Source organism: Mastomys coucha, unplaced genomic scaffold (genome assembly GCF_008632895.1).
Source record: "Mastomys coucha isolate ucsf_1 unplaced genomic scaffold, UCSF_Mcou_1 pScaffold23, whole genome shotgun sequence".
In the NCBI taxonomy this organism is placed as follows: Eukaryota; Metazoa; Chordata; class Mammalia; order Rodentia; family Muridae; genus Mastomys; species Mastomys coucha.
This window is the reverse complement of record NW_022196906.1, coordinates 96853591-96879191: the sequence shown is the minus strand read 5'-3', so window position 1 is coordinate 96879191 and position 25601 is coordinate 96853591. Positions and strand designations below refer to the sequence as shown.

General features: G+C 48.2%; 1 protein-coding gene across 1 annotated transcript in view; it reads left to right on the top strand.

Moving 5' to 3' along the window:
• The first annotated feature begins 8296 nt into the window (after window positions 1–8296).
• The window catches only part of LOC116072362 (serotransferrin-like), a 50108-nt gene continuing 32803 nt past the window's right edge, over window positions 8297–25601 (top strand). The window contains 14 exon segments of the mRNA XM_031343794.1: window positions 8297–8562; window positions 10753–10925; window positions 11708–11816; window positions 12536–12712; window positions 13281–13413; window positions 14889–14944; window positions 15396–15574; window positions 16222–16399; window positions 17909–18060; window positions 19430–19523; window positions 20066–20098; window positions 21949–22119; window positions 23574–23703; window positions 24297–24361. Of these exon segments, the coding sequence (XP_031199654.1) occupies window positions 8520–8562; window positions 10753–10925; window positions 11708–11816; window positions 12536–12712; window positions 13281–13413; window positions 14889–14944; window positions 15396–15574; window positions 16222–16399; window positions 17909–18060; window positions 19430–19523; window positions 20066–20098; window positions 21949–22119; window positions 23574–23703; window positions 24297–24361 (1693 nt within the window). The 5' untranslated portion in view covers window positions 8297–8519.

The window sequence follows — 25601 nt, the reverse complement described above, 5'->3', positions numbered from 1 at the left end:
TTTGAGACAGGGTTTCTCTGTGTATCCCTGGCTGTCCTGGAAGTCACTCTATAGACTAGGCTGGCCTCAAACTCAGAAATCTGCCTGCCTCTGCCTCCCAAGTGGTGGGATTAAAGGCGTGTGCCACCACCACCCGGCTATTTCTTGTACTAGAATCTATAGATCATTTTTAAAGTAACCTCTTTTATTTATTCTTTGACAAACCCATACATGTCTACAATGTATCTTGATCATGTCAATCCCTCCCTCCTCTTTCCCACTCCCCTGCAGACACCACGGACACCATCCCCAACTATATCTTCACCTTCACCTTCACATCTTTTATTGTTGTTATTATTATTACTATTATTTTGTAACACATTGAGCCTAACTAGTGCTGGCTGTTGGAAAGCTGGCTTGTGCTGTTGTCTTGATCTCACGCAGGTGGCACAGAGGTACCCGCAGTTTTGGTGAGTTCATGAGTCCAGCAGCCATGTCATCTCCAGAAGACAATGTTTCACAGCCCCTTCCCCTTCCTTCCCCCCAACAATGGTTGGCTACTACAGTCTACGCCGTTCTGCCATTTCCTATAAGCCTTGAGGGAGGAATTGATATAAACGTCCCATTTAGGGCTGATCACTCAACAGTCCCTACTCTCAGCACTTTAACCAGCAGTGAATCTCTGCATTAACTTCTGCTCAGTGAACCCACAGGCTTTTCTGGCCAAGGGAGAGACCAGCACTAACCTTTGGGGATGACCATCACTGTTTAGAAGGCAGTGCTTTGCTTCTTAATTTCTAAAATTTTATTATTCATTCATTCATTCATTCATCCAGTGTGCATATGCGAGTGTGCGTGCGTGTGTGTGCACATGTGTGCGTGTATGCATGCGTGTGTGTGCGTGTGCATGTGCGTGTGTGTGTGTGTGTGTGTGTGTGTATGTGTGTGTGTGTGTGTGTGTGTGTGTGCAATCCAAATCTTGCCTGTGATGCTCAGGGGGCAACTTGCAGGAGACGGTTCTCTCCTTCCACCAGCTGGGTCCTGGGGGGATCAAACTCAGGTTGTCAGGCTCAGCACCTTTGATTGATGAGCCATCTCACAGGCCTTACAAGGCAGCTTGACATGTTCATTTAGGAAAGCAGCAGCAGTGCGTGCCCCACTAGAGTCTACAACCTTCTGAACTTCCAACCACATTTATAACATGAAGGATGAATTTCCTTCGGTGGAGGCTTCAATCCAATCCGAAAGTAGCTGGTTACCACCATAACCTTAATGGCACTATTACACTAGAGGGGCATCTTGCCTAGTGGGTCAATATCGGAGCATTCAGGGTTCACTTCTTGGTAGTACACGTTGATGACTTTTCCTCCCCCAGCGGCCTGTGAAGCACCCTCCAGCACTGTGAAAGCAAGCCAGCAGGAAAAAAGTTTCCGGGCTAGTCCTAGCTTGATGTCTCTATGTCCTGAAACCAAAGTATTTCCAGCAGTAGGGTCTTACCATCTAGTTACGGTGTATGGCCAAAAGTAGTGGCAACCGCCCATGCTGTTTTGACGGATTTTTTTTTTTTTTTTGACCAAATAATTCATGGAGGGGGATCCCACGCCTGGCAAGGAGATCTTCATTTCATCACAGATGTCTTCTGGAGAGAAGCATTGTCCGCCCAAGCAGGATGCCTGTATCCAAACTCCTCTTTAAAAAGCTATGTGTTTTCAATTGGCTTACAAAATAGTAGGTTTGCAGAGCATCTTCCCCATATCTCTAGTTTTAATCACCCATCACTCCCTCCTAGCTCCTGGTCTCATGCCCCATCCCCGATTAAACCTCTAACTCCCAATACGCCCTGCCCCCATCTATGGATCAGTTTGGGGAGAAGTGAGACTTTCCTAATTCTGGCTCTGATGCTGCACATTCGGGGTTTAGTTTTCCCACTTACTTCAAGTTTGTTTATTTTCCTCAATAATACTTAATCATTCCGTGCAAGGCACTCCAGATGTCTTTGTTTGTCCTTTAGGTAGAATTCTTTAGTTTTTAGATTTTGTGCATAGAAATGGGTTGAATTTGTATAATTTACCTTGCATTCTGATGTTTCTTAGCCCATTTATCCTACAAAGCAAAATAAATTTATTTAGAATTTTATACATATGCAATTAAGGCATCTATAAAAATAAGAGTTTTTGTTTGTTTGTTTGTTTGTTTGTTCTTTTCAGTCATTTTGCTTCCTATTTCTTTTTCTTGACTAGATAGAGGTCTGGCTCAGACCTGCCACTAATATGTTCAGTAGAGATGGTAATAGTAGATATTTTAGTATTGTTCTTGCTCTCAAAAAGAAAACTTTCATGTCACACTCCACCACAAAGCAGGATATCTGTAGATCTCTATTAAATACCCTTCATCAAATTGAGGAGCAAGTTTGCTAAGAACTTTCATTATGTATGGATGTTAAGCCATATCAAATGATGTCCTGATAGTGATGGAGTGGTTATTAATTTCCTCCACAATTATACTGATTTATTCAATTACATTGATGCTTCAAAAGATAAATTGCATTCCTGGATGAGTCAAATTGAGAGTAACTGTTTATTATCCTTATTGTATTTTAGTGGATCCTCCTTGTGACTTTTTTTTTTTTTAGATGTTCCTATATAGGCCAGGCTGGCCTGGTACTCATTTTGTAGTCAAGGTTGACATGAGTAGTAGGTTTACTGGTGTGTGTCCAAGCCAACATTTATGCTTTGCTAGGGATCAAATCCAGGGCCATGGCCACCCTAGGAGAGCACTCTACCAACCAAACCATTTCCAGCCTCATTTGTGAATTTTTTTTTTTTTTGCATTTATGTTCTCAGAAGATATTTTGTGTTTGTCATGATATTATTTATTGATTTTTTTTTCTTTCAAAGTATACATTCTGTCCTCAAAAACATTAGTTCGGACTTTCCTAGACTTAGTTCCCTGGAAGAGTGTGTAAGACTGTTGCGGTTTTTCCTAAATGTTGGATTGAATTCATCCCACCTGGCCATGGACCATTACTGTTTACGAGAATGCTATTATTGTACGCTCTTGGCTGTGAAAAGAATAAAAACCTTCCATTGTCCTGGGACTTCTAAGAGGGAGGGTAGACAGAGAGAGGAAGGGACAGGGAAACAGTGTCGCATGCCACATCTGAAGGCCAGTTTCCCATGAGGCCCTGCCCCAGTTTCCACCTGCTTCACATACTTCTATGACCCAGCAGGCTGGCAGTGACAGGCCTTGTGGGTTTCTTACTCCCTCCCCAAGACTACTGAGACTGGGATTTCAGAGAAGGAAGGCTGTGGCGGTGGGGCAGAGGACACTACACGGGATGGGGGAGGGGAGGGAGGGAGGAATGCTTGAAGCAGACAGAGGCTCTTTGTTTGCTCAGTTTCTATGAAAATTGGGCAACATTTGTAAACAGCAAATATTGGTTCAGAGGCCCACTGCCTTCCTGCCCACCCCATTCCGGGCAGCACCCCAAACTCTCCTGCACGTACACACAAGTTCAGTTGTTTCTACCAGAAAGCCAGCTCTGTTGTTGAAATGTAAGGTTCTATTCTCTTTGTGGTACGTGACTGGGGCCACCTGTATGTTGATATGAAACAAGAAGCCTCCTTTAACCCCTCTCTCAGCCTCTCCCCGCCCCCTCTCCTTTTGTTTTCTTTCTAAATAGAGAGATCGAATATTAAGCACCCATGGTCTGAAGAAGGCTAACATTAGGAGTTCTGAGTTCTACTCCCAAAACTTTTGAACGAGGAGCCCTCATTTTTAACATACTGTATAGGTCTGGAAGCACAGGTGCTGGCTTCGTCTGTAGATCAACTCCACAGACTCTTGCCCCAGAACAGAGCTTTGGAACGTGCAAGCCGCTAAAACCACACGTGCTTCCAACAGGGCACAATCTAGGCAGCCCCCTCGGAGGTTCAGTAGCCAGGCACTCATTCCTCTCCCAGCCTGACCAGGTCCTCAGATGGCAGAGTTGGCAGCAGAGGTGAGTGGGGTGAGGGAATGACTGTGGGAAAAAAGGCAGGGCTGGTGGCAGCCATCCATGCCTGTAACCTCAGTGTGATGGAAGATGAGCCTTCTTGGCCTCCTTAAATCTTGCTTTGTTGGAAAAAGCTGTGTCCCTGGTTGACAAGTTCACATCCAACCAGTGTGTCTGATTTGGTACGCTGGCATTACTGCATCCCCTTGGGGTTTCTTTCTCCTATCCAAGTGGAGATTTTAAAGCACCAATCCCCGGGGCTGTAGTGAGAGATCAGAGAAGCCCCTCTGAAAGTCTCAGCCATTGTTGAAGTGCTCAAGGAAACAATGAACATCCAGAGGGGCTTTGCTATAGAATTAAACACACAAGTGAAGACACGGACACAGATGTCTGGAGCCACCAAGAACACAGAGCATTGTGATGCCAACCTCCCATCCCAACACATCCCTACAGACACACGAAGGCTTGGGCAGTCAATATAACCAGGGTTCTATCCACATGTACATCCCCAAAGTAGCCTTTGTCTGAAGAATGGTAGACACAGGGCTTCTCCTGGTTAAGAACCAATGGCCTAGACCTCTCTCCTAGGTATGTGTGGATGATATGGTAGCTCTAGATACCGATGTCAAACTGGAACTTTCTCCATGGGCTATGCACCTCTCTGGGATTGGACTCAGGGGATCCTTCTGAATGAAGCAGGACCTTGAGTTTGCTGCTCTGGGGAGGACCAGACACTATGCTAAGGCAAAGCTATAAGCCTATGGCTGTAGGAGTAGCTTGAGGTAGGCTCACTATGCGGCCATAGGAGAGGACAAGGCAGGGAGAGTCACTTTCCACTTGCCTTCCATGCCCTCCTCTGAACTTCCCTGAGTTTGTTCAACCCTCACAGTCCCCCTCCTGCTTCCTGGCAGCCCCTGCAAGCTCGCTTCAGGGCCTCGCCAAGGCATCAGCTGGAAGTATATCTATTGCTCTGCTGGGTATCTCCTACCTCCAGGTGTCAAATGGATCCAGACTACATCCTAACGCCAGCTGTGGGGTGGCAGTGGGACTACATCGCCTGCATAAGGACCCATGAGAGGGTCAGGGGGATAGAGCACAGAGCGAAGAGTGGCTTCTCTTCCTCATTAGTGATGTACATGTAGCCCTGTGCCCTTGCTAAACCGATGGTCCCCAAAGAGTTCCTTTCTCTGGGAGACCCTCTATATTGTAATGGTCTAGTGATACTTTCTGCTATTGCAAAAGATTAGACAACTAGCGCTTGTGCTCAGCATGTGGGTTGGCCCTGTTTCCTCACCTGGGTCCATAGGCCAGACAGGAACATGTGATATGGAGCCTCTGAGGGTACCTAAGGGAAGATGGGGATCCTCTCAGCAAATGATTGGCAAAGAAAAGGAGTTCTGGATGCTTGCGAGACCCTGTCCCTGCCCTCTGTATTTTGACGGTTTTGTTTCCATGTTTAAGGTTTTCATATGTCCAGTTACATGGATGTTTTAGGTTAGAACATTTGACCTTTGGGCTGAGATGGCTCAGCAGGCAAACGGGTTTCAACCTGACAACTTGAATTTGATCTCCAGAACCTCCACAGTGGAAGGACAGAACTGACTCCTTGGAAGTTGTCCTTTGACCTTCGCACTGGGACATACGACACATGTGTGCTTGTGCTTGGACGTACTACAACTTTCTCTCTAACCCTCCCAGAATATACACATACCTTTAAAATATTCCTATCAGAGACAGGAATTACACTGGGAAAAGACATTTAGTGTTTGTGTTCGTAATCGCCAGTGCATAGAACCAAAGCTGTCAAATCAGCACATTGACCAAGTCTGGCCTGAGCTCCTTTGTAAGCTAAACAGTGAATCAGATCCACATCACCCTCCTGCTCCTGCTACAGAGGTCCAGGCTCCTGGTTACCCCCATCACCCTCCTGCTCCTGCAACAGAGGTCCAGGCTCCTGGTTACCCCCATGACCCTCCCGCTCCTGCAACAGAGGTCCAGGCTCCTGGTTACCCCCATGACCCTCCCGCTCTTGCAACAGAGGTCCAGGCTCCTGGTTACCCCCATCACCCTCCCGCTCCTGCTACAGAGGTCCAGGCTCCTGGTTACCCCCATCACCCTCCTGCTCCTGCTACAGAGGTCCAGGCTCCTGGTTACCCCCATCACCCTCCTGCTCCTGCTACAGAGGTCCAGGCTCCTGGTTGCCTCCATCACCCTCCCGTTCCTGCTACAGAGGTCCAGGCTACTTGCACAGGAGAAAGACAGCAACAGAGAACTGCCATTCTTCTGAGGGGTTGACAGGACACAGCTAGCCATGGGGGTGTACATGCCACATGCTTGCATGGGAGGCCCAGGCCTGTGAATGTCTATAGGGGGTGTGAAGATGAGAGGTTGGTGCCATGATGTTCTGTGTCCTTGGCGGCCCAAGACACATCTGTATGTGTCCCCAGTGGTGTGTTTAATTCTACACTAGAGAGCTTCTAGACACTTGTGGCACATCGCCACAAAATCTTCCTCTTGAACACCTTAACTATGGCCGAGACGTGCTGAGAGCTTCACTGGGCTCTTTCTGCAGCCTGAAATCAGTGCTTTAGAATCCCCATCTTGCAGACTTGACAAGAAAATTGAGGACCAGAGCAGACAGTACCTTGATTAAATCCAGTAAGAAAGGGTTGCTGAACAACACCTTGACCTTTCCCTGAGTGTATATGGAGCCCTGGGATAGTATATTTGGTAATATGCCCAGAGGTACATTTTCAAATGCCTGCTTTGTTTTTTACTTCATTGTTTCAGAATTTTCTAGTCCATGTACAGGACTGAAATGCACAAATATAGTTCGAGTTGAAAAGGCATATATGGAGGGTGCGAACAAAATGTTTTTGTGATGAACGCAATCAAAGCAGCTTGATGACTGCTTGGTCAGAGGGGGATCAGGATGGACAGGAACCATGAGGATGCTCACAGCCAACCATCAAACTAGCACGGACAACCATTGGACTAGCACAGACAACCATTGGACTAGCACAGGAACCCCAATGGAGGAGCTAGGGGAAGGACTGAAAGAGCTGAAGGGGTTTGCAACCCCATAGGAAAAACAACTGTATCAACCAACCAGAACCCACCCCCCCAGAGTTCCCAGGGACTAAACCACCAACCAAAGAGTATACATGGAGTGACCCATGGCTCCAGCTGGATATATAGCAGAGGATTGCCTTATCTGGCATCAAAGGGAGGGGAAACCCTTGGTCCTGTGGAGGCTCTATGACCCAGCATAGGAGAATGCTAGGATAGTGAGGTGGGAGTGGGTGGCTGGGGGAGAACCCTCATAGAAGCAGGAGGGGGGGGGAGATAGGGAGTTTGCAGAGGGGAAACCAGGAAGGGGGATAACATTTAAAATGCAAATAAATAAAAGAACCAAAAGGAGGAGGAGGAGGAGGAGAAAGAAACAAGTTTTTTAAAAAAGAAAGAAATTTGAAGAAGGAGGAGGAGGAGGAGAAGAAGAGGAAGAGAAGGAGGAGGAGGAGAAGGAGAAGAAGAGGAAGAAGAAGAGGAGGAGGAGGAGGAGGAGGAGGAACAGGAGGAGAAGAGGAGGGGGGGGAGGAGGAAGAAGACAAAAAGGAGGAGGAGGGGGAGGAGAAGGATGAAGAAGAGGAGGAGGAGGAGAAGGTGAGGAGGAGAAGGAGGGGGAGGAGGAAGAAGACAAAAAGGAGGAGGAGGGGGAGGAAGAAGAGGAAGAAGAGGAGGAGAAGAAGAGGAAGAGGAGGAGGAGGAGGAAGAGGAGGAGGAAGGAAAGCATCCCCCCAGCTGCTCTTTATGCTTACACTGGCCCTTTGTTCTGAGCCTCACAGTTTGACTTCCTGGCAGTGGGAGAGAGTTTCTCGCCCCTGTGACTGTTTCTAATCTGGATTGTCTCACCAGAAGCTCAGGGGCAGGACACTCTCAGCTCCAGAGCAGGCTAGGCCTGGCAGGGATGGAGGGAGAGCTGCCCCCCACCCCACTGTTCCCAGGATTGTCTGCGGAGGAGTGTGGGGTGCTGCCCCTATGACCTGAGCCAACTTTCCTCTTTAGGTTCCCTCTCCGGTTCTAGTCTAGGGTCCAGGGCAGTTCTCTTCCCGCTCAAGCCTCAGTCTCTCCTTGTATAAGGCAGATGAAGTTGTTGGCAAGCAGAAGCCCTGGCACCCAGGAGCAAGCCACTCCCACCCAAGCAGCAGTACCATGCTGCTCCAGGCAGTGACAACAAAGAGTGGGTTCTGCTTTAAGCTTCCTCCTAAACAGCCTTTTTTTTTTTCCCCTGTGGTGGTTGTCGTGGTGGTGGATTCCATGCGCACTTCTGTCCCACAGCTCAGGAAATGAGGTGATCATGAGGGCAAGAAAGGAAGGGGGTGGATGCGGGGTGATTGGGCAACTGGACTGCGCAAACACAAGAGGTCAAAGATTGCACTCAACCGGCCCCCTCCGTGCATAAAGGCGAGCAGACCACAGGGAGGCGGTGCAGAAGCGGGTCGGTCTGTACTCCCCGCTCCTCGCCACACACACCCCAGAGGAGAAGATGAGGTTCACCGTGGGTGCCCTGCTGGCCTGCGCTGCCCTGGGTGAGTGCTGGGAAGGACTGGCTGGCTATGCGACCCTTACAAGCTAAAGCTGGAAGCCCCAACAGCCTGCCCTTGGCTTCCTGTCCGTGACATCTTCATCTTCTGTAGCTTATGAATAACGTCGACCCTCAATGCATCTGGGGCTCTGTTTCAGCGCTACCTTCTATTATCCTCCTCACGCTGTCTCCCCTATGTCCAGTCATTTGAAGATACGGTATACAACGTTAGAAAAACTTTTAACCAGTTTACCCAGGTGCTACACCGAGCCTCTCGGTCTAAACAGCTTGGTGTGGTAGTCACAACTTCCTGGGATCTAATCCTGCTATCTTTCCATTGTCCGATACCTCCTCTGGCGCTGGTGGCTTAGACTAGAGTGTGATCCTTGGACCTTTGGTGCTGGGGGCTTAGACTAGAGTGTGGGATTCGAAGCCAGAGTTCTCGGGTTCAGTTCTCCTGTGACAGGTCTTGTTACAGCACATGCTTGGGAGGGTCAGGTGAGCATGAGGGCACAGGATCCAGTCCTGCATCCTGCTGATTCCTCACCAGGGGCGGTCTCCAAGACCCAAGTGCCTGCCCCAGCTGGATTGCAGTTAGCATTTGTCACATGGTTGGGGCCCGTTTAATTTGAGTGGCTTGCCATCCCTACCAGTTGTCAGCCTGAGAGAGGCTTTCATACATGTCTGTATGTGGCTGTGCACAGTGTCCCAGGACCAAGGGCAGAATTTACAAGTTAGACGAACTACTTTGAAGAGGCTAGAGAGCTCGTTTAGGGGAAAACCGTTTGGTTTCCCTCTGGCCAGGGTGAACTAAAGGGAAGGAGCTGGCACTCAGTCTCTCTGTTGTCCTTCCTCGTCCATCCTAAGGACCGTTGGCCTCGCCCATCCAGCTCCATGCTTAGTGCTTTGTGGACTTGCTGAGTCAGTAAGTCAGCCCTGCTGAGTTGCCCAAAAGGGAAGAGACCGGCCGAGAACTAGGAGTGCCAGATCCCATGGATGGCATTTCTCCATCATGTGGATTTTTAATTGGTGACCCAAGTGGGGAGACGGTACAACTGGGAAGGTGCTTAGCGTGCAAACAAAAGGACGTAATTCAGAACCCCAGCACCCATGTAAAAAGCGGTACGGCAGTGCCCTGGGGAAGTAGACATAGGAAGATGATCCCAGGGCCTTTCTGGCCAGCCAATCTAGTGGAACCAGCACGGCTCAGATTCAGTGAAAGACACTGTCTCCAAAAAATCAGGCAGAGAGTAATAGTGGGAGACACGCCACGTTGCCCTGTGTCCCTCCCCCTCCTGTGTGTTCCCATCTGCACACGCACATACCATCTGAGCCCGATTATAAAAGCACATACACACATCGTGATACACGGAACTGTCTTCAGCTGATTCTCTAAATGGTGGACAAAAGCGGGGTAAAGCATCGAGGGAAGATTTGGTAGAGCCAGAAGCCTGCTGCATAGAAGGGAGTTTCTAACCATTTCTCAACAGAAGAAAAGTATCACAGGTGAGCTCGTGACCTGTCTCCCAGAGAGAGGCAAAGCACCTAAGACTGTTATCTTCCTCTGGGGCCTGGGCAACAGTCTGGGCTGCTAACAAACATGATGGCGGTGGACAAACCCGCTTCCTCCCCTGAGTCCAGCTTTCTCATTTCTAAAAGACGGTATGCCTTTCCTAGAGTTGTTGTCTAGAGCCTTGTAGGAGGGTGTAGGCGAGTGGGGTTTGCCCACTGAAGCTCACATTTTGATGCGGACCTTCAGCTATAACAGCAAGGCAAGAGAAGAGCAGGTTGTCACCTTCAGCTATCCCAGCATCTTTTTAAGCATACAAGGATTAGGTGGGAAAACGGCAGGCTGTCAGGGTGAATGAATTTTTTTGTCTTGTTTTGTTTTGTTTTCAAGACAGGGTTTCTCTGTGTAGCCCTGGCTGTCCTGGAACTCACTCTGTAGACCAGGCTGGCCTCGAACTCAGAAATCTACCTGCCTCTGCCTCCCAAGTGCTGGGATTAAAGGCGTGCACCACTACCGCTTGGCGGGGTGAACGAATTTATCTGTTCCCGGTATTGGAGTGCAACAGAGCCCTGTGCTCTCTCATGACTGCCACCCGGAGCAAGAGGAGGGTGGAACAGAGGAGCGATGGCCATTAAGACCTTTGTAAAGTGCAGGTCCTTTATGCCTCTGCCTTCTCTCCTGCAGGACTGTGTCTGGCTGTCCCTGATAAAACGGTCAAATGGTGCGCAGTGTCAGAGCACGAGAACACCAAGTGCATCAGTTTCCGTGACCACATGAAAACTGTCCTTCCACCCGATGGCCCCCGACTGGCCTGTGTGAAGAAAACCTCCTATCCAGACTGCATCAAGGCCATTTCTGTAAGTCCTGCTGCCAGAAACGGTAGCCTCTATATGCCTCTCTGTTTGCTCACTTGTAAAAATTGAACTGGGGGTGGGGGGTTGGGACTGTCAGGCAGTCAAAGTAGGCAATTATACCAAAAATGAAAGGAATAGGGCCATCCCAAGGCTTGAATCCTCTTGTCCATCCGTGCCCACCAAATTCTGGCATAAAGACATAGGTGGCCATGGCATGCTAGCTCCTACTGTTTCCTGGGCCCAGTACTCTAGGGAAAAGCGTGGGTCTTGGGTCAGTGGAAAGATGGGGTTTTCATCTCCATAACAGTACCCACAGAGGAGCTTACAGGGACTCTCAAAACACGAGGGGCTCTGAATGACCAACCCCTCTGTGTGGCGGAGCATGGAAACAGACGTAAGAACCTAGCCATCCACAGGCCCTGAGTACTCAACTACAACTATGCCAGAGCCTCTGGTAGAATAGCTGTGCCCACCTCTGAAGAGGGAGAGACCCTTCCCTCTACCAAGCCTGCCAGACCGAGCCTCAACCATTGCTGAGGGCAAACCCACATTAAAATACTTTTGTCCAGGAACTGGATGCATCATCAGGGAAAAGAGAAAAGAGAGAAAAACTACTTCATTTCTTTCTCTAGAGGGAATCAACCCAAACTGGCAGGGCTGGGTGTGCATGTGCTTGAAGTTTTCTAGCCCCAAGAGACCCATGGAGCACTGCAAGTTCCTTCCCACTTGTTCTGACTTAAAGAGGCCTTCTTTGGAAAAAGTCTTTGGGGCTCACTCTCTTCTAGGCAAGTGAAGCCGATGCCATGACTTTGGACGGGGGCTGGGTGTACGACGCAGGCCTGACTCCCAACAACCTGAGGCCCATCGCAGCAGAGGTTTATGGATCAGTTGAACGTGAGTCCTCCCAGAGCACCCAGGAGGGGTGTGGTGGCTTAGTAGATGTTAAATCTCTTTCTGTAGGCAGGTAGCAGATGTTAGATACTCGCAAGCATAGTCTTTGGAGAGTCCATGGGGAATGAGAAGATCTTCTAGCTCTCCAGGCACAATGGGAGACATCTTGAGACTCTGGGCTGGTTGGAGGCTGGTATGGACCTCCTGAGTCAGGCATCCTCGATGGATGAAGGGAGCGGGCTGGGGTCCAGCTTGGCCTTCACTGGATCTGGGGAAGTGTCCAAGCTCCCCGGAGCCTCAGGTGTCATGTACAAGGGAAAAACCCACCCCGTAGAGTACACAGAGGGAGCTCAGCAGTCCAAGATGTCTTCTGAGATAGCTCTGGCTTTCCCTATCACCGTAGCAGAGGACATAAAATACTTTGAGGGAGGCAGGGCATGTGAGCCTCCGTTGTGGCTCCATGGTCCTGGTAGCCTTGGGTTGGAAGGGAGAATAAGGCACCCATGCCCTAGTGCAAGTGTCCCTTGAGCCTTTGTTTTCTGGGAATGATGCTACAGATGGGCTATCTACCTTTAAGCCTACAGAGGCCTCTCTGCCTTCTTACCACCCAGCTCTGCCTAAGTTACCCCTGGGTCTCTCTTCCCTCCACCAGGATGGAGCACTGACAAGCAGTGCTTCTCTGGACCATGTTAAAGTCCTCCCTCCACGCTGTCCCCTTTCAGATCCGCAGACCTACTACCTGGCTGTGGCCGTGGTGAAGAAGGGAACAGACTTCCAGCTGAACCAGCTCGAGGGCAAGAAGTCCTGCCACACGGGCCTGGGCAGGTCTGCAGGCTGGATCATCCCCATTGGCTTGCTCTTCTGCAAGTTGTCAGAGCCTCGCAATCCTCTTGAGAAAGGTAAGCCATCCGTTTATATTCTGAATGTCCTGTACTGCTGGGGTCACGCAGTCGTGATTAGTCGGGCAGGTAGGCGGAACTCCAAGGAAGTGGAGGGGGAAGGAAACAATTAGAAGTGGCAATTGAACCTTCTTGTGGTTGTAAGCTCCCAACACCCCAGCAGAGGCTGACCTGAGGAGGGATGAAAGAGCAGATGGATCCACAGTGGATTTCCATATTCACTGGTCCCTCCCCCTCCCCGCCACCTACTGGTCGTGGGGTTATCCTGCAGTTCTCTAGGCTGCTCTACAGTAGCCCCCAGAACCCCCTCCCCCATTTTTTTTCCTGAAAGATCTGGAAGCAGAGTGGGCCGATAAAGTCTAGAGCAAGCCTTGGCTAGCAAGAAGTATGGCTTGTGTCTCCGGGAGGGTAACTGAAGAGCAGGGGTTAACTTATTCCTGTCTGGAAACCCTGCTCAGCACATGAAAGGCTGGGCAGGGCCTGTGCCTCTGCATTCCTTCACCAGCCCAGGCTGGGTGATGGCATCCTGCTTATTATGCCTTGTTGTCCATTTCTTTGTATTGAGCAGCTGTGGCCAGATTCTTCTCCGGCAGCTGTGTCCCCTGTGCAGATCCAGTGGCCTTCCCCCAACTGTGTCAACTGTGTCCAGGCTGTGGCTGCTCCTCCACTCAACCATTCTTTGGCTATGCAGGCGCATTCAAGTGAGTGAGATTGCCACTCTGTGATGGTCACTGCCAAGAGTCCTCAAATGGGGGCTCTTTGCTGACCCAACCTACCTAAAAGCATCTAGGTGGCTTAAACTCTTCCCAGGGAGGCAGGGGTACAAGCTGGGGCTCTCAAGACCGAGGTAGCCTGTGTTCCCTTCCATCCAATGTCAAAGATCAAGCCCTGTTCTGGGAGTCCTCTCTTCAGAGCTCTCACATCTGGCTGGTGTCTCCTCTCAGTGAGCTTGGCAGCATCTGAAGGGACCTACCTGCCCCTAGTGCCTCGGGATGTTGCAGAGCTGCTGCTTTCTGTGCCAGCAGAGGACTATGCTCAATATCCTAGACACTGCCCTGCCCTACCCCAACAGTACATGTGGTTTTTTAAATTATGTTTTTTACATATAATATATTTTAATCATAGTCTTCCCTTTCCCCCAACTCCTCCTATCCCCCACCCATCTGTCCCTATCACCGCACCAGCGGACATAAAATACTTTGAGGGAGGAAGGGCATGTGAGCCTCTGTTATGGCTTCATGGGCCTTGACTTGGTAAGGAGAATAAGGCACCCATGACCCATGTGCCGATGCTTCTTGAGCCTTTGTTTTCTGGGAATGATGCTACAGATGGACTATCTGTCTTTCAGCCTACAGAGGTTTCTCGGGCTCCTTACAACCCAACTTCACCTAAGTTACCCCGAGTCTCTATTGCCATACCAGAGGACACAGCACCCCCATACCCCCACAGACACTAACACTGAAGGTCAAACCAAACCAAAAGTACGTAGGAGAAAACAAAACAAAACATGAAGTCTTGTGTGTGTGTGTGTGTGTGTGTGTGTGTGTGTGTGTGTGTGTGTGTGTGTTGGCCAAGTACTCCTGGGCATGGGACCTGTCCTGAAATATGGTCAATATACCTCCTTCAAAAAAACTGATTTTCTGAGGCCAGCATCAATTCCGAGTAGCCTCTTAGTTAGGAGTAGAACTTTAGGCCAGGCAGTGGTGGCTCACGCCTTTAATCCCAGCACTTGGGAGGCAGAGGCAGGCAGATTTCTGAGTTTAAGGCCAGCCTGGTCTACAGAGTGAGTTCCAGGACAGCCAAGGCTACACAGAGAAACCCTGTCTCGAAAAAAAAATAGGAGTAGGACTTTGTGTCATGTGGCCGATTCCTTGCTCTCTCTTTTTGTCTTCTTATATCCTGAAATATACATAGCCAGGATAGAAATACTGTCATCTTCCATACTAAGGATTTGAAGCTTTTTTTTACATTATTTTCACCTCCTGTCAGCCACTTTGGGGTATGTGAGCTCATCCCCCATCCCAGAGGTACTGTGCGTGTCAGCACTCCACCCTAAAGCTGTCTCCATTGTGGAGGCCGCTTAGCCCCAGTCCTCGTCTGAAAGGTGACAGTATGATCTGGACCAGGAGCAGGGTCTGCCTTGTGGGAGTCCTCGTTCATGTGCTTCCTTCCACAGATGTCTGAAAGATGGAGGAGGGGACGTGGCCTTTGTCAAGCATACAACCATATTTGGTGAGTGATGGGGAAAGACTCTGGCAGGTTCCCTGACATCCTTTTCATGGTCAGTGGTCAGACCTGAGCATACAGGGCTTCTCTCCCATTGCTTGAGTCTCTATGTGTACAGAGGAAGGTACTTTTGGGGTCTCTTTCCATCACTCAAATCACACAAGAGCCCTACCTCTAGGGGAAAAGTGGCACAGCCAAGGGTTAAAGGTTGGCCTGGCTCACCTTGGCTTGTCAATAGTCTTGCTGAGCTCTGAATTGTGGGATGGGGGCAACCATTGCTTCACTGGCCTACAGAAGTCTCTGGGTCTTTAACTGGTTGTAGGCTTACCTTCTTGCATATTCCTTGACCTCAGAGATCCCTCTAGACCTTTCAGTTCATGCTTTCTATGGTAACAGGACTTCAAAGATGGGGAGGGGTTCAGCCTGCCACAGGCTCACCTGAACTTTCCCTCCTTAGAGGTCTTGCCAGAGAAGGCTGACAGGGACCAATATGAACTGCTCTGCCCTGACAATACCCGCAAGCCAGTGGATCAGTATGAGGATTGCTACCTGGCCCGGATTCCTTCTCATGCTGTTGTGGCTCGAAACAACAATGGCAAGGAAGACCTGATCTGGGAGATTCTCAAAGTGGCACAGGTATTTTACCCACCACCCTCTCTCTTGCTTATCACTCTGTGCTCAGGTCTTCTTGACATCTGGACACACTAAGATAGTCCTTGTGTGTTCAGGATTCAATGGGGAACCTGCCATGTGTCAATCTCTCCAGCATCCTCGTAGAGTATCAACATCCACCACCTTTTTGAACAATGATACCCTTTCCATCCGAGTTAGACCTTCAAGGCTCAGAGAAAATCCCAGAAGGAAAGAGAATCACTGCCACACACATGCACGCACGCGCACGCGCACACGCAACCGCACTGCAGAGGGACTGACTTCCCCCTGTCTCTTGGCTGAGGTTGGTTAAGACAGTTTCCAATGGTCCAGCCCACTCATGCCAGCCTCTGCACTAGATTCACTTGCTCTCAGCTAATTCTCAACTACTCAGGCAGACAGGGAGAGAGAATGTGGGATGGTCCTTACAGGGTACTGGACAAAGAGGTGCTGGGTGATGGAGAACATGCTTGAATGCCTTCTCTCCTGGTACTTCCAAGTTTCTCACACTTTTAAAATGAGTTTCCTGAAGTTTCTCTTGTTCTCTTCAGTTCTCCTTGTCAGCCTTGATAATTCCCTGTTCACTCCACTGTTTTGTTTTGGTTTGTTTTTTTCCCCCCTTCTGGAAACAGGAACACTTTGGCAAAGGCAAATCAAAAGACTTCCAACTGTTCGGCTCTCCTCTTGGGAAGGACCTGCTGTTTAAAGATTCTGCCTTTGGGCTGTTAAGAGTCCCCCCAAGGATGGACTACAGGCTGTACCTCGGCCATAACTATGTCACTGCCATTCGGAACCAGCGGGAAGGCGTGTGTAAGTATTCTGGAAAGGCTAGGTGATTCCAGCAATGTGGGGAACCTGGTAAGGTCAAGAAGCAGCTATAGTCTTTCTGGGGACGGACAGCCTCTCCTGATGCTCCCATTTCCGCCCTGCTTGTGAGCCCAGGACTAGACTGATTCTGGCTGGCATCAACCGTGAGAGGGCCTGGAGGTCACCAAGTACTTTAAAGACTGTTCACATTTTAAATGACCTGGGTTGGTACTAGTATCATTTCTCTGCAAAAATTAGGACAGCCCCATGCCCTTTATGAAGCCAACTAGACTATTAGAAAGTAAATAACTCCAAGTTTCTGCAGACTGCACATCTCTTGCCAATATTGTGGTCTATGTCGGCACAATAAAAGCTGGAGATGTAGGGAGGTTGATCTTGCCCTGGGTTTCACTGGAGTACTGGAGGTTTGCCTGATAATTTATTCATTCAGTATTAGACATCCAGTCACAGACTCAACTGGATGCTAGACTTACAAACACATATTAGACTCTGCTGTTCGGGGAATTTCAGGCCAGGGAGAGGACAAATGTTTGAGAGATGATCACACTACTGAAAAGATAAATACAAAATAAAAGAATGAAAAACAGCAATAAAATAGCAAAGTCCCACAAAAGTGAAAACCAAAGTGAAAGAGGTCCTGGCTAGGGTTGAACTAAGGTGCTCTTAAGGGAGTGAGCTGGGACTGAGCCTAAAAGATAAGCATGTGCGCATGTATTTACTCTACTATCTGTCTGTCTGTCTGTCTGTCTAGTCTTCTAGCTATACATCCATCTTCTATCTATCTATCTATCTATCATCTATTTTTTTGCTAGACTTTTATTATACTGACCCCATGTTTGCACTGCTTGAATGGGAGGGTGCCCTGGTGAGGGAAGTGGGTGTTCCCTTTTCTCCATTAGATCTTAACACTCTCCCACAGGGAAACCTATGACAAACAATGAACATAGAAATAACTGCTTAGTTAAAATTGCTATTGGAAGGAAGGAAGGAAGGACTGAGTCCAGGTGTTAGATTGTCCTGAGGTTAGAGAGTCGGCTTCTCAAAAGAAAAGGCTGGGGTCTGGAGAGGTGACTCAGTGGTGCGGAACAAGTATGGGCTTGTTCAGTTCCCAGGACCCATACTAGACAGCTCAAAACTGCCTGTAACTTCAGCTCCAGAGGATCTGATGCCCTCTCCCAGCCTCTGAGAGTACTTGTACTAACATGCACAAAACCACAAACACACACACACACACACACACACACACACACACACACACAATTAAAATGAAAGAAAAACAAATCTTACAAAAGAAGAAAAGCTAAACTTAAATGAAGTCAACAAAAATTGGACTGTATGCTATCTGCGTTCCTAGACGATTAGGAGTTCCTTGAATGGGATCTGTTCATTTAGCTCATCATTTTCCACGGAGCAGTCAGCAGTACTCACATATACTAGTCAGCTGCTGGAGCCTTTCTTTCCTGAGCACGGGCTCGTCTTCTTGTACTACAGGCACGGAGGGCTCCATCGACAGCGCGCCTGTGAAGTGGTGTGCACTGGGTCACTTTGAGAGAAGCAAGTGTGATGAGTGGAGCATCAACAGCGAGGGACAAATAGAGTGTGTGTCAGCAGAGACCACTGAGGACTGCATTGACAAGATTGTGGTATGTCTCTCCTGCCTCTCCAGGGTGTGTCCCTAACATTGTGGGCTGCTGCCCTTCTGGAAGGCCGAGTCAGCAAGTGTAGCTATAGTGTAGAAATCCCCATTCCGGAATCCTTTCATGGTTTGAGTTCAGCTCTGGAGGATGCCCTTTACCTTAGCACAGTACAAGGGTAATCTGAGCCATCTCCTGCTGAGGGAAACCCTGGCAAGAGTGCCTTTGGGCTCAGGATGTGCCCTGGTGAATGCAGAAGGGCTCTGTTTTGATTTTGCAGGCAAGTACATGTTCACTTAATTGATCAAAATAGCATTTTTAAATTTCCAGTAGAGAATTTTCTAAATCCCGAGCCCAAGAAAGAAGAAAAGAAGCACCCCTTGTCATCACTGTGACTCAGAGAAAACCCTCTTATTGGGATTGTGCTGTGCAGGTTACTTAGCACACCGCACCTTAGCACCTCATTGTGTCTTGTGAGCCTTTCTTGTGTCTTTCAAACCCTGGTGTTTCTGTCTCAGAGAACATACTGAGGTTCTGCAGGGTGGCAGTCCTGCAGAGGACAAGGAAGCTCCAGGCTCTCACACCCCTACCTCTGTTCATTGCTCCATGGAGCCTCTCCATTTGCCTATTCTTTGAGTTGAATCTTTTGTTCTCATTGTAAGTTACTGCTGCTGCTGCTGCTGGTGGTATTTTAAGACAGGGTCTCATCTCTCTGGTGTTGGTCAGTTACTGGCTGAGACAGAGAAGGACCCGATACACCCAATCCTTCTGCTTCTACCTCTGGAGTGTTGGGACTATGTGCCACTATGCCACCTCCTACGCTTAGGGGATACTCAGGACATAATCCCAGGCCCCTGGTATGGTAGGCTGGGACTCTATCAACCGTGCTACAGCTGCAGTTGGCTCTTTGGTAACAAATTGATAAATATAGCATCTATTGACAGCACTAGGATTTCTTGCCACTGTTAACTGATCCTTCTGGAGTTTCTAAGCCCTGCTAAGAACACTTAAAAATAACCATATGCTTTCTAAGATATCTATCAGAAAGCAAAACAGACTACCAACCCCATTCTTCTATCTACATTTTCAAATACGACATTCTTTTAGCTACAGACCATTTTCTTGTTTTGTCTGAGTCAAGGTGAGAACAATCAACCCGAATTCATACAAAGCTAACTCAGAACCAGAGTCTATATAAAAGCACACTAACATCTGGGCGTGCCTGACTGCTCATCAGGGGTCTGGTACCAACATCTACTGTTGCCCTTGGCTTTAGCACTTGGGCTGAGAAGGGCCTTCAAGAAGATAGTCTAAAAGGGCAGGTGGCACAGGAAATAGCAACTCTTCATTTGCTGTGTGTCTTGCTGTGTCTTTGCAGAATGGAGAAGCTGACGCCATGAGTTTGGATGGAGGACATGCCTACATCGCAGGCCAGTGTGGTCTAGTGCCTGTCCTGGCTGAGAACTACGACGGTGAGTGAGGACAGTGCCTCTGTGTTCTTTCTGGGCCATGGTGGGAGGAGAATCGCAGCCTAGTTTATCTCACATCCACCATAAAATGCTGCCTGAGCTTCCTCTCAGTCTCTGAGACTCCCTCCCCTAGAATCTGTACAGTCACCTTAAAGGGTGAAAGTGGTGGGACCCTCAGTCCCTGGGGTGAGATTTCTGGTATAAAAAGGATCCAACTACGGAGGACACATGAGAAGTCTGGAAAGTCTTGCAATATCCAGAAGGCTCACTTTCCCTGCTACCTTGTTGCAGGACAAATAGGTTCAGTCAGCATCCCACTGTGGGCTTGGTGGGCAGTGAGCAAGACACTTGAAATGCAGTCAGTGAATGAATCCCAGAGGTCAACGGCCAGGTGAACTCTCAACATCTGGAGAGTCTTGGCCTTATTGTAAATCAGTGGTGTGTGCAGTCTTATCCATGCCTCTCATTTTTAGTTGCCTCATGAGAAAAGCGTGGGTTTTCCATCCTATACATAAATGTTTAATGGTTTCTTGATTCTCTTTCAGAGAGCTCTGATTGTTCCACCCTATCACAACGAGGTGAGTTGAAAGAGGTAATCCTGGGCACTGGAAGGTAAATTCTCATTGTTGGGAGAAGTGGTTATATAAGGCACGTTTTATAAGGCAATGGAAAGAGCCAAATTTAGAAGGTAAAGTGAGATGAGAGAGTAGTAATTGATCAGGAATGCTGTGTGTGTGATGGCACAGACACGGGGTTATTCATCTCCTATTAATATGTAGGTGCTGTTCTCTGTAAGGACGCATGAGGGGACCCAAGGGTTGAGAATTTATGATTGGTCACCAAATAAAGCTTTGATAAGAAACCAGTCAATATAGCATCTGTTGACAAAGCTAGGATTTCTTGCCACTGTCATCTGATCCTGGGAACAAATCTAGGTTCTTCCCATCACTTCCTACCATTTGAATCCCATAAAGTCTTCAGAGTTTTAGATGAGCGTTAGCACAGGCCTTGCCTACGTGGTCCTTGTAGGACTGAATCCAGCACTTCAAAATGCTGATGTCTAAGTGCACAGCATTATTTGAGCATCCATCTAGGCTGGGCCCAGGAAAGCAGACAAACCCTCTTACTAAAGCTTCATGAGGGATGGGTCTGAAAAGATGTCACAAGAGCAAACAGGAAGCCAAACATCAAAGTTTCCCTGAATCCTAGTGCCCAGTCTCCTTAGGTTGTATTCCACAGAACCATGAGCACACAATTCTGCAGTCATGTCCCTGCAGCTAAGCTTAACCTCCCAGTTTTTAGCATATCTAGAAGGAGCCATTATTATTCCACAGATTGTTTTCTGTTGGACAAAGTATTCTGAATTAATTAAAATAGAAAACAGAATCAGAGATGTTCCAGCTCTGACTGAGGTCACGTTTGTGCTATAGAAAATTACAACCAGCTGGGCTGTGGTGGCGCACGCCTTTGATCTCAGCACTTGGGAGGCAGAGGCAGGTGGATTTCTGAGTTCGAGGCCACACTGTTCAAGGAACAGAGTGAGTTCCAGGACAGCCAGGGCGATACAGAGAAACCCTGTCTCGAAAAACCAAGAAAAAAAAAAAAAGAAAATGATAACCAATGTGTTGTTGTTTCCTTTTTTTGTGTCTATCCTGGCATAAAACAATAGTCTTCTTCTCAGAGGACATCTGGCCTGATTAACCCTGGTACATGTTCATATATAAAATGCCAGAATTCCATTAACTTTTCTGTATCCATGTCTTTGATTTAATAATTTGGAAAGTAAGTTACTGGCTTTTAACTTCAATTACCTTACACACACAGGTAAGGACTATATGTTAGCCAGATCCCTAATGATAATATGTTAATATTTGCTATTTTATGTGTATACATGTATAGGTGGGCACATGTGCATACTTGTGATGGGGCATGTAGAGGTCAGAAGTCAACCTCAAGTGGAATTTCTCAGGAGTCATCCACTTTGTTTTATGAGATGGCCTGGAGTAAATTAAGCTGGCTTACTAGTAAACCCCAGGAATCTATCTATACCTGTCTTCCTAGTAATGAGATTATAAGCACACGCCCCCATCCCTGGCTTTTTTATATTGGTTCTGGGAACTGAACTGTTTACATGGCAAGAACGTTACCAACCAAGTCATTTCCCCAGCCCGTTATTTTACTTTGAAATCAATACAGCAAAGCATTTTTTTTTAATGGACATAATCACGGGTACCATGGGATCTTAGTGCTTTGCTTTTGAGATTCTTCCTGCTAGACTGTCCTGTACTTCCCTGAAGTGAGATGCTGCGGAGTTCCTTTCACCACACAATGTGCTATTTAGGACATCCTCGCTGTCCTAGGGAGACGGTGGCTTCTGTTGAAAGCAGATACTTTGGGAGGCCCCAGTGATATTAATTGTTCTTTTCAGGTATCTTTCCTAAAGGGTATTATGCCGTGGCTGTGGTGAAGGCATCAGACACTGGCATCACCTGGAACAACCTGAAAGGCAAGAAGTCCTGCCACACTGGGGTAGACAGAACTGCCGGCTGGAACATCCCTATGGGCCGGCTGTTCAGCAGGATCAACCACTGCAAGTTCGGTGAGCAGAGCCGGGAAAGCAGCTTGGAAGGAAGGGGCCGTGCGGGAAAAAGGGATCCTGAGGAAGATGGTGGGCTCGGGGTCTGTAAAAGTGACGTTTCATAAACATGAACCTCAAGGAAATAGCAGGAAAAAGTAGGAGGGGCGGGGAGCTGAGGAATGGAGTCAGGAGGGTCTCTGTTGCAAATAATGACATCCGTGGATATACATTTACTTGTCTCTCCTGTGTTGGAGATCAGAGGCGAGCATTCCACGGCTGATAAGGTCTTGAGGGCTCCTTCCTTCTTTCTGGTCCACCATTTCCATCATAGTACTTCTGTGTTCAAAGCAACCTTGTCTGGGCAGTCACACAACTCAGGCAAGAGAGTAAGTGGAAATTTACACCCACTATGGACAGTGTTTGAAAAGAGCCTTCTGGACATGGAAGCAATTATTTTCATATAACTTGCCATTGTGCAGAACTTAGGTGTCCTGCCAGACACCTACCTACACATACTTACTATAAACTAAACTAGATTTTTGTTGGGGAGGAACAAAGGGAAACTGACATTGGGTGGATATCAAGCAATCTCTGCCATTGGGGTTCTGTGATGTGACTATGTGGGGTGCGGTTTCCTGGGTCCCTTAAGGTGTTGGTCATCTCACAGAGTCCCTGCTCAGCTTCGAGGATTCTTCAGTTTACTGTGTCGTCTTCCTGAGGCTGTTTCTACCTCCTTATGTTTCTGAGTAGAAGATCCCAACAGAAAATTTTGGCAATGGCTTTGCTTCATATTGGTTTCCTCAGATCTTCTTTCCTGGTGCCTCTAAATTTGGGCAACTCCTTAAAAATGAGAGAACTATAAATCTGACTATGAACTCTGCAGCCTTAGCATATGCGGGGAGGAGAAATGGGGACACAGTTCTGCACAGAGATGCTCTGGTGTCTCAGAAACAAGGGACACCTGGGGCCACAGGCAGAAAGCACAGGCTCCTGGCCTCTGCTTCCCTGAACCTCCTTACACTTTCACATCCACAGAAGCAGCTGATGTGCAGGGACAACCCCCTATCCCTCTCTTGATTTCTGAGATGTAGTGGAGTTCTTCTAATGAATGTCAGGGAAGGAGAAACTCACAAACAAACAAAGAGTGGGGCAACCTCAGAAATTCCATTTCTTCGTTCTGCAGGCTAGAGATGGTACATCACGGTGCCCCAGGGATCTCCTCCACCCTGGAGTAGAGTGCTCACATAATACTTTCCCAACCTTGAGAAGTTTCCTCCAAAGACCTACAGTCTGGTGCTTCTTGGTGGTGGGTAGCAGGTTGCAGAGTAAATTATTTCATAGGCTGTCAGGGATTAGGTAAGCCACTTGAATTAACAAACACACACACACACACAAACACACAAACCACACACACACACACACACACACACACACACACACACACAAAGCTGACTTTCTCTTGTTCTTCTGTCCAGATGAATTTTTCAGTCAAGGTTGTGCTCCTGGGTATGCGAAGAATTCCAGCCTCTGTGACCTGTGTATTGGCCCAAACAAATGTGCTCCAAACAACAAAGAGGACTATTATGGTTATACAGGGGCTTTCCGGTGAGTTTTCCAACCCATAGATAGATAGATAGATAGATAGATAGATAGATAGATAGATAGATAGATAGATAGATAGATTACCTAAAATCCACATAAAAGCAAGGCATGAATGTATGTCTTTAACCTTGGCACTTGCAGGAGTGGGATGGAGAAGAAACAAGGGGGTCTCTGGAACTCACTAGTCAGCCAGCTTAGCCAAATTGAGGAGCTCCAGGTTCAGTGAAAGAGCAAGTCTCAAACAATAAGGTAGAGAGTGATAAAAGAAGATGCCCACTGTTGACTTCCGTCCGACCTCTGCACACATGTACACAGGTGCATTTGCACACATACTCACTTGAATGTGCATGTACACCCACCTCTTGCACCCACAAAGAATAAAGAAAAAAATGGTGTGGTGTGTGGAACTGAGCTTGTAGGACTTCACAGCAACTTGGAGCCTCTTGCTTTCCTTACTCTGCACACTGTTGAGTGACAGAATGGCCCCAACACTTGATGACATCAGGTGACCAACCTGGATCTACAAGGTGCCCCTGGATGACGTGTGTCAGTCTGACCTCCTGTCTTCTCTCCTCTCCATATTCGGACCTCTTCAGGTGTCTTGTTGAGAAGGGAGATGTAGCCTTTGTGAAACACCAGACTGTCCGGGAAAATACTGAAGGTATGTGTGTGCTCTCTTCTGTTTATTCCCTCCAGAATCTGGGTCACTGGGATTCGCTGAGGCTCAGGGATGGCTCCATAGGAGCAGTACAGATACTGTCAGGCTCTAGAGTTCTAATTCTTAACTTGGATGTTCAGTGGAGAGAGAAGCAATTGCTCTGCAAAAAGGAACCAGTAATCCCTTTGGCAAAGGTCGTTGCAAGGTTGGGACTGGGTGACTATACATGGGAAGCTGCTTGCATTGCCTGCCTTGCGCAGAGAAGAATGGGACATATCGCAGCACAGAGGAGCCAGGATAAAGGCTCTCCCACTGCCGAGTCTGGAAATGTTGGACATTAAACTAATGTTAACAGATAACAGACGACAAACTATAGATCAAAGTAAGAATCCATCTATGTAAACGATGAAGAGACAGCTCTTCCTGGTCATGGAAGGCCAGCTGAGGAATGAGGCGGGATGGCAAGGTTGGGAAGATGAGCTTGAGCAGTGGCAAGGATGCGCACGCCAGGCCTTGCGTGTCACCAGGGGCTCGTGAGGTACTGCTGTTCGGGTCATCAACCATTTTCCTGCCAGCTCTCAGGTCTGTTCTCTTCACTGTCACTCAGCTGGATGGACTGTCTCGGCACCAGCGCCTCTGAGATGCTTTCCTAGGTGGCATACCCCACTCTGCTATGAGAATCCTCTGTCCACATGGCTGCAAAGTATCTGTGCACTTTGGCTGTGGGCAATCACTGGGCACACTTTGGCTGTGGGCAATCACTGGGCACACTTTGGCTGTGGGCAATCACTGGGCACACTTTGGCTGTGGGCGCTTTCCCTCTCTATACTCCCAGCACCTGCGACAGCACTCAGAAGACACTAAGAATTTATTTAAAGGACTGCTTTGACTCTACTCTTTCTCACTCTCTCCCTCCCTCTCTCTTTCTTTCTCTCTCTCTCTCTTTCTCTCTCTCTCTCTTTCTCTCTCATTTTCTCTCTTCCCTCTCCCATCCCTCTCTCCCTTCCTCTTTCCCTCCCTCCATCTTTCTCTCCCCTCTTCCTACCTTGTTCTCTCTCCTTCCCTCTCTCCTTCTCCCTCCCTCCCTTCTTCTCCTTCCCTCTCTCTCCCCCTTCCTCTCTCCCCTCTCCCTACCTTTTTTCTCTCCCTCTCCCTCCCTTTCTCCCTCTCTCCCTCTTTCCCTCCCTCTTTCCCTCCTCTCTCCCTCTTTCCCTCCCTCTCTCCCTCTTTCCCTCCTCTCTCC